Below are 10,034 nucleotides of genomic sequence, written 5' to 3'. Positions count from 1 at the left end.
CAGCTGGGGGTCCAGCTGCCCTATGTGTGCCCCAGCCACGCTCAGCGCTGCTCTTTGGCCCTACAGGTTTCCAACCGATGGGTTCCTGCTTCTGGCCCTGCTGCTCTACGCGCCCGTGGGGCTCTGCCTGCTCGTCTTGCGCCTCTTCATTGGTGTACACATCTTCCTGGTCAGCTGCGCCCTGCCGGACAGCGTGCTGCGACGGTGCGTGAGCCCGGCTCTCCCCAGGGCACGGAGCTCCTGCTGTTGCCCAGGGTGGGGATGTGGGGTGCAGACGCTGCTGTGGGGCAGTGTGGGGCGGGAGGGCTGCCCTCGCCCACGCGGGGACCTTAGCCGTGGAAGCTTGGTTCATGCAGAGGTTTATGGCAAGCTGTGCTTTTGGGACTTTTTGTCCCCAAGACACACGAAGGTGCCTCCTCTGCCGAGACCACAGCTGGCAATTGCCTCTTGAGCGCTCAAGGACTGATCTGAAACACTTGGATCAGCTGGGTATCCTGCTAAGAAATTCTGCGTGGGGCTCGCTGGCCTATACTTCATGCTGAAGCTACAGCTCTGCAGGCAGCCTGCAACCCCCAGGGCAGCCCCCCAACAATTCCCGTCTCAGACATCTGTCATACCGTTTCCTTTTGGTACCAGTGTTCTTTTGCAAGTTATATGGGTTCCCAGGTCTCTGTTTTGTGTGTTGGATACGTGAGCCAGCGACGGCTCAGACGCCGGGACTTGAGGAAACCGCTTTTTTCCCCCTCCAGATTTATTGTACGTGTGATGTGCTCAGTGCTGGGCTTATTTGTGCGGCAAAGTGATCCCCGGCTTCGTGATGTCAACGTGAGGGTGTATATCGCCAACCACGTGACACAATTTGATCACAACGTCATCAACCTTCTGACCTCATGCAATACGGTGAGTAACTTGGAGCTGAGCACAGAGGGTCTGGAAGCACCTGGAGAAGTGCACAGAGAGCTCTTTCAGAATTTAGGTGTCGCCATGGTCCTCTTCAGTTCTTATTTATTAACCCAGGGTTGCACAAGCTTTGAGGTTTTTTTTTCTGTGGGTCAGTGTCACACTTCAGGGTCTCATGCAAAAATAAAACAGGGCAAGGAGGAAGAGGAAATGTTAGAGTGGGTATTGATTTTATTGAAAGGCTGTGGGCAGATCTTGGCATCTCTATCTTTTTCTGGCCATTCAAGTAGGTGGTGTCAGAAGCGGGGTTGGCTGTGGGGTTTTCCCTCGGCGTCGGGTGCCGGCTGCGCTGCAGAGGAGTGCTGAGGGGAGCTGCGTGGCAGGGCGGTGGTGCTTGGGTTACTGGCCTGGCCTGGGGGTTGTGTAACTTTCCCTGTACTCTTGTGAAATTCCTTATGTGTGGAGTTCCTGAATCAGCAGGCTCCGAGTGTGGCTGGGAGTGAGTGGGTTGGTCCTATATCCTGAACAGCAGTCGATCTGTGCCTTACCTGGAGAAAAGTAACTCTTGGAAGTCATGTAGCCTTCGCCAAGCATGTCAGGAATGACTAGAGCGAATGTGGGGAAACATGGCTGTTGCCCAGGGCAGGGGGGAGGTTCGTATCCCTGGCAGACAGGGTACAGTCTGAACTGAAGATTAGAAATCAAATCCCTAGGGAGCTGGGGCCAGAGCAGTTACTGAAGCCTGGCAGGAACGTATTCTCTGCCACTAGTGCTTTTAGCCTGCAGGTTGCTCGCTCAGCCCCCAGAGGCGTTTTTGCTGATAAGCAGGAACTTTGTCTCCCACTGACATCTGGGAAAGTAGGCCTCGAGGGCAGGACAGGGCAGCATTTCTTCCTAACTCTTGTTTTTCCTTGCAGCCTGCATTGAATGGTGCCCCCGGCTTCATCTGCTGGTCACGGGGATTCATGGAGCTGGGAGTAACGGGAAGCCGAGCAGAGCTGGTGGATTCCCTGAAGGCGTACTCGTCCCACAGAGGAAACCCGCCACTGCTGCTGTTCCCGGAGGAGGCTGCCACCAATGGCCGGGCCGGCTTGCTCCGCTTCAGGTACTGGGAATGGATATTCCTGCGGTGGGGCTGTCGTCACTTTGTTTTAGCTTTGGGGTCATTCACTGCTGAATTCTTCCTTTTCAGCTCTTGGCCGTTCTCAATCTTGGATGTGGTACAGCCAGTTGCCCTACAAGTTCAGAGGCCTTTGATCACTGTGGTGAGTCAGGGACGTAGGGCAAGGAGGAGTTGTGGAGGCGTGCACTGTGCGAGGGTCCTGGCCATGCCGTTAATTCTGCTTCTGCTTTGAAGCCTATGGGTAGTGCAGCCTGGCCTTGTGTCCTGTCACCCCAAGGACTAGCTTCTCAGTGCCGACACTCCTGTCGTCCAGGTGCCTTTCCCAGGGAGCTTTGGCTAAGTCAGTACTCTTCTGGTTGCACTGGCAATTTTGGCAAACCTTTTAGCGACTCAGCTGTCTAACTGTGCCATCTGGCTTCCACAACCATAGCATTGCTGTGTCTCATCTCCTCTTTGTGAGCTCCCTTCCTCTGAAGCGCTTTGAAAGACTGGCTCCCGCCACTTGGAGCGTGGCTGATGAGCCAAAGGTTATGCAAGGCCTCCTGGGTTAGGTTCTGAACTCATGCCTCCCGAACGCAGATCTGTAAAGTGACGCAATGGCAGCTTCGGAAGAGTGGCAAAGTGCAGGACGATAATACCAGCGCTGCTAGGTAGATGTATATTGCAATAGAACTGTTCTCGGCTTATTTACAGAGGGAGATTTTAGTGAATTTCTTATTTCTTGATACGATTTATGGATCTACTTGATGAGAAGACACATTTTATATTTGTCAGCCAGTTGATTCTCTGTTGTCCATCTTTCTAAGGTAGTAGGGCACAGTGGAGAGATTTAAAGCACTTCCCAGCAGGTCCCAACACATCACTGCCCGTACTAAAACATCAGCACGCGGGTATTTTTAAAGCGAGATTCTGTTAGGGATTAGTTCTGTGCCCAGGGCTATTTAGTGCTTTTATCGGCGCTGCAGGTGGCGAGATCCCTGCTGGCAAAGGTCAGGTTGGTGGATTATTGATCGTGATCCAGGGAGCTACCGATAGCCGCCGTGAAGGGCTGTTACCTGTAAGCCGAACTGGTCTGTGGGTGTGTGATATCTGGTGGGGTGAGGAACATGGTGGTGGCTGCATGTGTGTGGTGGTGAAAAGTGCTCAAGTGTCGCGCAAAGCTTTAGTAACCCTGCTGCCAAGAAAGTGGCGCAGTAGCAGAGAGAGTTCAAGGAGGCCAGACACGTGGTGCGGAATCCCGAGAGCACACTTAAAGGCACTCAGCTTAATCAGCTCATCAGAGGAGAGGCAGGGGGATTACTGGGGATAGCTGCTTGCACGTCGGAGAAGAGGCTTCAGAGTGGAGAATTCTTGGGTTTTTCCTGACAAAGCGCCCCGTAGCAGTCTCTGCAGGTGCTGAGGCTGAATGTTGTTACTGCAAAACGCAGTCTTGGATTAAGGTGCAGTTTTCTAACAGTGAGGGTGCTTTATATTTTTGAATGACTACTCCAGAGAAGTGGGAAAGCCGTCCTGTTCTGGACTGTCATTAACAAATATCTTTTCATGATTTTGGCTCCTCCGAAGAGGTCTGGGAGGTGTGGCAGGTTGTGTCTTTGTCTGTGCACCCTTTCCTTCGTGACCGTTAGGAAGAACAGCATGCATGCAGCTGCAGATCTGTTTGAAGATCCTGGTTATTGTCACTTCTTGGCTCAGATTTTTACCTGCAGAGGTCAAGCAGGGCTTTTTGCCCTTCATGCACATTGGCTGAGTAAATCCTTGTGGATTTGTTACGTAATTTTAAACCATCAGAAACTTCTGAGGACTGGAGATGTGACACTTTGAATGGTTCAGTAAGTGCTTTACAGAAAGCTTGCTCAGACATGGACGTGATGTGTGTTGGACAGTGGGCTGAGCAAGCCACGGAATGTGGGTTAAAGAAAGAATTTCCTCCAGATCTAATCGGCTGGAGCCTTGAAGGAGGGTGTTGTTCTGTGGCACAGGGCAGCATGACTGAAGTCTGGCTGTTGGCATCGCTCTAAGGCATTTGGGTTTAGGTTTCTTAGATCTCTCTACCCGGGAGATGAGGCTGCTTTATGTCACGCTTGGTGGCTGTGGTTTCTGGGCGTTTATCATTTACAGCACCTCTTCCCTGGCCATGGAATAAACCCGGCATGAAGCTTGCCTTGGAGCCACGCTGCTTTGGTCAAGGATGAAGTCATGTGTAAAAGAAGCCGAGGCAGCTGCATGCGAGCTGCAGATCTCGAGACAGTGTCCTCACCAGCTTGTGGAAAGTTTGGTCGCTGCAGGATAAAAGTAGCCAGCTACAAAAATCCTAGGAACAACGTCCGTTCAATAGCAAATTCTTCAGAATAATTGAGAAGTGTGGGTTGGGGGGCGTCTCTGGAGGTCTCCAGGTCATCTTCCTGTTCACAGGCAGACTGCCTTCTGAGTACGGTCCAGCTGCTCGGGGCTGCCTTCCCTTGAGGGGGATGGAGAGCCCGCCGCTTCGGAGCACCCATTCCGGTGCTCTCTTCTGGCAGGCATCACAGTACCTCTTGGGGAAGAAATAGGAAGAAAGTAATAAATCACAGCTCGCCTTTAATGATGGATCTTCAAAGAGAAGAGTTGTGCAGCCCGTTGGGAAATGAAGAGATGAGGCTTTCGGGAGTTGAGATGTTACATGGGCAGTTCCCGTCAGAACAAGGGGGGATTGTTCACGGTTCCAAGAAAGCATTAGTAGGTCTTGAGGCATTTTCGGTCCTTTCTAAAGGCTCCGTCTAGTAGAGAACGTGGGGATATTGAAGGAAAACCTTGCTGCCCTAGTGGGAGGATAGGATGACTTGGAGCAGTGCAAATTTTGACTCTCTTGCTCTGTCTGGTGAAGACTAATGAGGGTGAATCTGCCCTGGAGCTTGCCCTCACTGTGCGCTGGGTTTGCCGTTCCCTCCTCCGCAGTCCTCCCCATCTCCCTGCCCGTGTACCTGTTACTCGCTGCCATGGCTTAGCTGCGTTCTGTCCGCCTGCTTCCCGGATGGAGGCCTGACTAGATCGTGTTTTGTGGGCTGCGATCTCACTGTGCTCTCTTCCCCAGAGCGTGGCTGACTCCTCCTGGATTACAGAGCTGCTCTGGACCTTCTTTGTTCCCTTCACAGTTTATCAAGTAAGGTACTATCTCTCTCTCTCTCTTCCATTTGGGGCTGGGTTTAGGGTGGGCAGAGAGCCTGAGGTTTTTGCTGTTGTAGAGAGAGATATTTTGGTATGTGCTAATGCGCGCCCTCATTGTGGTACCTGAGCATGGCTTTGTTCAGCATTATTTGGTCCATGCCAGGTCCAGCTTCTGGACCAGCTTCTGAAGCGGAGAGGGCTCTTGGTTCCTGTATGCGGTTGGTGAAGGAGGAGAGTCTCCCAGGGCTTCTATGTCGAGTTTGCTGGGTATATTTTTGAAGCTAGCTGCTCTGCTGTAATTCACCCCAGGGTTGCTCAGGTCCCGTGGGTGATTCCCTGCAGGCAGCTCAGTCCCCTAGCGTCTGTTTCTTCCCTGCAACCCCTTGCGAGTTGCAGAGGTGGTTCAGACACTGTCTAGGGCCCAGGTGAGCCCAGACTGGCTGAGTAGCATTGGTGTAATGAGGGTCCATAGGCATCAGGGGGCGCTTGGAGCCAAATTTAGGCGTGAGGGTATTTCAGCAAAGAAAAGTCGTCTGCTATAGCTTTCCCTGGCTGTATCTGGCTTGAGTCCTGCTGATCTGTCGTCTTCTCTCATGTAAATGGCAGTGTCTCCTCATTTGGGGCCTTTCTGGGAACTTAATTAGGAGATACTTTGCAAGTTACGCTTGAGTGCCAATAAAGATTCAATGAGCTGCTTCTGTCTTCCGAGCCGTGCCTTGCCCTGAATTGTGTAAGCTAGTGTTGAGGTTTGACACTGTCTGGTGGGGAGAGATTTGGGGTGAGCAGGGAGAGCTGAGGTGGGGATAGCACGTTGCGCTATTGATCCCAGGTGGGGCTGGCTCCTCCAGCAGCCCCTGAAGCAGTCAGCCCAGTGCTGTTGTCCCCATTCAGGTGGATGCCGTCTGTCCCCAGACGAGCTGAAGAACTGAGTGAGGATTTTGCGCTCCGAGTTCAGGAGGTAGGAGGATGATGTGGGAGAGGGATGTGTAGGACTGCTGCAATTTGGGATGGTCACAGAGGAGAGCGGGGTGCAAGCGGAGTTGCAAAGGGCATTTCTGGATGGGTGTATTTGTACGATGGGAGCTCTGGCCCGTATTTGTTGCCCCTTATAATTATTCAGTTTTTCCATGGCCTATTTGCTACCCCCCATTTGTCCTTCCTGCCAGTTATCAAGGCTCTCCCCATCTATTTCAAACCTTTCACTCCCTTTTCATCATACCACAAATCAAATAAAGCAATTGTTTCTCCACCTTGCCCTTATGTGCTGGGTACTTCGTAGCTCCTGTACCAAAGACCTCGTATCTCCCTGTCAGCCTGTTTTGGCAGGATGATACTGCCTACTCCTGGTCCTTCATGTGCTCCATGCAACATTGAAATGCATCACTGAGGCCCTGGAGAAATCAGTTCCCAGTCCTCCTCCCCTCGCCGTGGCTCCACGCAGGCCTGTACATCTGATACACTCCCCTGTGAGACGGGAATGCCTGGGTCACGCATGTTGTGTGTCGGGTACATGTGCCTCTTCTCTGCGTTTCTGCAGCTCTTGGCCATGGAGCTGGGTGTGGTATCCACACGGCTCACTGCAGCAGATAAAACTGAACACATGAAGAGGCTGAGACACACGTCGCTCCTCCCCTTTGCCCCAGGTAGGTGTCCTGGTGAGTGTCCTGACTACGGGGCTGCTGCTCAGGCTGTGCCTTTGGGGAGGCCGCAGTACACTCTTGGTTGCTCGTGCATGGAGGGAGAGAAGAAGGCACATTCGATGTCCTCCTGGCAGCAGGGGCTGCCGGTGTGCTAGCTGGCAGGGAGAAGATCAGCGCTGCTGAGCACGGACATGGCGGTGGGCAGGAGGTCCAGCTTTGTTATCACCCAGTTCTTACTAGAGAAAATGGAGCTGTTGCAACTTGAATGCTGTGTGCCTTTAGGCCACCTTCTTGTGCCCACTGTTCTTTCTCCTGCAGCCTCAAGCCAGCCCCTGGCAGCCAGGCCTAGGATGCCTTCCAGCCTGACTGGTGTTGCTCCTGAGGATGTGCGGATCACGGCAATGGCTCAGCGGGTCAAGGAGGTGCTGCCTCATGTGCCTCTGGAGGTCATCAGGATAGACCTGGGTAAGCGATGCCTGGGGCGTTAGCAGGGATGTGGCATCACCTTCAGTGTCGAGTCTCTCCGATACCTGAAAGCAGAGACCTTGTCCCTGCTGCACTGTGGAGCACAGTGGCAGCAAGGACGGGAGTGCCCTGATGTAGCAGCATCCTCTCTAACAGATCCTCTTTGTCCCTACAGCCCAAACCAGCTGTGTGGATACCACCATTGCCAACTTGCTGGAGGGGAGAGTACCCTTCTTCCCTGAAAGTAGGGAGGCTGGTACTGACCTGCCTGCCCCGTCTACCTCTCAGGCTGCAGCTGCTTCTGGCATCCAGGGCTCCGTAGCTGTGCCTTCTTCCAAGGTACTTCTGGTGGTTGTGTTGTCCTCCTCTGGTCTCGATGGCTTGCAGCCAGAGCGTGATGGCCTGTGTTCAGGACTGGCCATGAAGTCAGGGGAACACAGAGCATTGTAAACTGGAGACCGAATTGGCATGCTGGGTCCTTGCGGAGCTGCTGAGGAGGTCTCCTGGCTTGCTTTGACTGTCTCCTGAAGGCTCTTGTGCTTTCTGTTCCAGCCGGCTACAAAGCAATTTGCAAAGTCCCCTGTGGAGCGGCATCTGTCCTTGCAGGAGCGGAAGCGAGCACTGTACGACTATGCCAGGAGGTGAGAGCCCACCCACACCTCACCCTGTCCGAGTCCCAAAACCCCCTCCCTGGCAGTACCCCGGTACGCCCCAAGCATGGGTCAGCCCTTGCTTTGCCTCCTGTCCCCCCCGTTCCCCTCCTCTGGCCCAAGGCGGCAGGGCTGAGGCAGGGACCATGGCTGAAGGAGACAGGAGGCAGATGTTTGCTTCGCCACCTCCAAGCGTGCAGCAGCCCCTTGTCGTTCTGGAAGCGCTCTGTCTCCGGAATTGCCACCAAGCTGCTGCTTTTGGGGACTCAGTGGGATAGAAGCTGTTTGCCAGAAACAGAAGCTGCTGAGGAACAGGGCTTAGCGAGGAAGTCTCATTCGGTTCCTTGGTGCGAGGGACTGGCTATAGAAGTCGTTGTGGGACCATAGATTTCTTTGGGACGAGCAGTGGTGCGTGCCAGGGAACACTCGTTTTAGAAAGAAGTTTGCTGTTTGGGACAGCGCAATGAATCTTCCTTAGCGAAAGGGGAGAATTAGAGAGCACAGGGAACGAGTCTGACCTCTGTGCGTGGTTTTGATGAGGCAAATACTGGAACAAGGGTCCCCTTCTGGTGCCTGGGCCTTCTCTACAAAAAGATACAGGAAATTCAGAGTGACTTTGGAGGGGAGGTTAAGTCTGTCCAACTTAACCATATGTGAGGTGGCACACTGCGTGGAACTGGGTGAAGGAGCCAGGTCTGAAAGGCTCCCTGGTCAAAAGCAGAGCAGTAACAAGTGGTTAGAAGCTGCAGGCAGGCAGACGTGCGCAGGTAACGGGGCGGTTGTTCCTGAAAAGGAAATGGATTAATCGGTGGAATAGGCTTCCAGCAGAAATGACAGCTTCTCAGTGCCGGGCTGGCTCCGTGGGGGATGTAGCGATGACGGAGCGTTTGACTCGGCCGGAGCAGCAAGGGGCCCGCTCGCTGCAAGGGCGGGTCTCCGCTCGGTAGGGCCCCGTGCGAAGGGGGGACCCTGCTGGTGCCACGCTCGGGCGTTGCGCTGGGATCTACTCCAGAGCACTCTGGGAGAGGCGGGAGAGGATTGCGGAGGCTCGGGGATCAGTTAAACCTTTGGGATCCTGTGCCTTTGTGGCGCTGCATCAGCTTCTCCCTACTACTGAAAGTCCAGGAGATTTCTGTGGCTGGAAGTTGGAGGCAGACAAATTGTGAGTGCCCGTTCCTCAAGGGCCAGCCCTCGGTGACTTCGGGAAGCTCTTACCGAGAATTTAATTTGAACAGGTCTGTTTTTCTGGAAGATCATTTCAGTTTAGAGGAATTACATCTCGGAGTAGTGCTGTGGCATAGGGAATGTCAGACTCCATCTTCAGAGCTGTCCCTGGGCCTTTTACCGTGAGCACAGCGAGGGCTGAGGGCTCTCGCTGGATCCACCGGGCACGATCCGTTCAACAGCCACTGAAAGGGGGAGGAAATCCCTTCCTGGGGATACCCCACCTGACTCTGTGGCTCTCCTGCATGCCAATCTTTTGTGTCTCTCTTCTGAGGCTCTTCTGGCTATAGAGTAGTGGTCTCTGTCCCTTCCTCTGAGAGGAGGGGACCCCAGTGGGATCTGGAAAGGCAACCATGCCCCTCGTGTTTCTCTGCTCCAAGGGCTTTCCGTACTGTCCTGGGCTGGAGAGCCGGTGCGTGTGTGTGTCCCAGCAGCAACCCCTGCCACTGCCAGCCCAGAGGAGGTTCGCAGCTCCGGGCTTGCGGAATGCTTTATTTCCCGAGCCCTCTGCCCAGGCTGTTGCAAGCACTGGCAGCTCAGAGAGACGTGGCTGTGCGCGGGGAGGGATTTGGCTTTCTTCCCCAGCTGGGGGTTAGCGGCAGCGCAGGCAGGGCGCGGGGTCTGCCAGTTCAGGGTGGTGGTCGCAGGAGGCTGGTGGTCTCGCAGCGTCGCCCCTCCGTTCTCCCAGCTGGAGCCTCTTTGGTCTGGCACCTTTCCCTGCCTCTGGGGCCCGGTGTGTTGTGCACAGGTATCCCACCCAAACGGGGGTGTAAGGCCAAGCTTTCACAGCCCCTCGCTTGGGGACAGTCGTGGCTGTCTACCGGCAGTCCCCACCGCGTCCCTCCCGCTCCTGAGCTTACCCGGGTAGCTGGCACCGTGCCTGGTCCT

The 10,034-nt window shown here is 54.2% G+C and overlaps 2 protein-coding genes across 2 annotated transcripts in view; one reads left to right on the top strand and one right to left on the bottom strand.

The window, feature by feature from the left end:
- Positions 1-10,034, bottom strand: part of HTRA2 (HtrA serine peptidase 2) — a gene marked incomplete at its 3' end in the record, with an annotated part of 22,473 nt that overhangs the window by 9,712 nt on the left and 2,727 nt on the right. The window lies entirely within an intron of this gene.
- On the top strand, positions 23-10,019 carry AUP1 (AUP1 lipid droplet regulating VLDL assembly factor). The gene is made up of 10 exons (XM_035898467.1): positions 23-204; positions 750-900; positions 1,818-2,005; positions 2,093-2,165; positions 5,094-5,167; positions 6,059-6,125; positions 6,705-6,810; positions 7,126-7,272; positions 7,448-7,611; positions 7,825-10,019. The coding sequence occupies exons 1-10, from the start codon at positions 23-25 to the stop codon at positions 7,915-7,917; spliced, it is 1,245 nt and encodes a 414-aa protein (XP_035754360.1). The 3' UTR covers positions 7,918-10,019.

The sequence above is a fragment of the Egretta garzetta genome, unplaced genomic scaffold (assembly GCF_000687185.1).
Source record: "Egretta garzetta isolate BGI_Z169 unplaced genomic scaffold, ASM68718v1 scaffold957, whole genome shotgun sequence".
Lineage (NCBI taxonomy): Eukaryota > Metazoa > Chordata > Aves > Pelecaniformes > Ardeidae > Egretta > Egretta garzetta.
This window is presented reverse-complemented; position numbering and strand designations above follow the sequence as displayed.

Bases quoted from the DNA above. Each gene is read 5' to 3' on its own strand.
- AUP1 (XM_035898467.1), top strand. From the start codon at position 23: ATGTGTGCCCCAGCCACGCTCAGCGCTGCTCTTTGGCCCTACAGGTTT. The intron at 6,811-7,125 runs GTAGGTGTCCTG...TTTCTCCTGCAG, and splicing joins GCTCCTCCCCTTTGCCCCAG to CCTCAAGCCAGCCCCTGGCA. The intron at 7,273-7,447 runs GTAAGCGATGCC...TTGTCCCTACAG, and splicing joins GGTCATCAGGATAGACCTGG to CCCAAACCAGCTGTGTGGAT.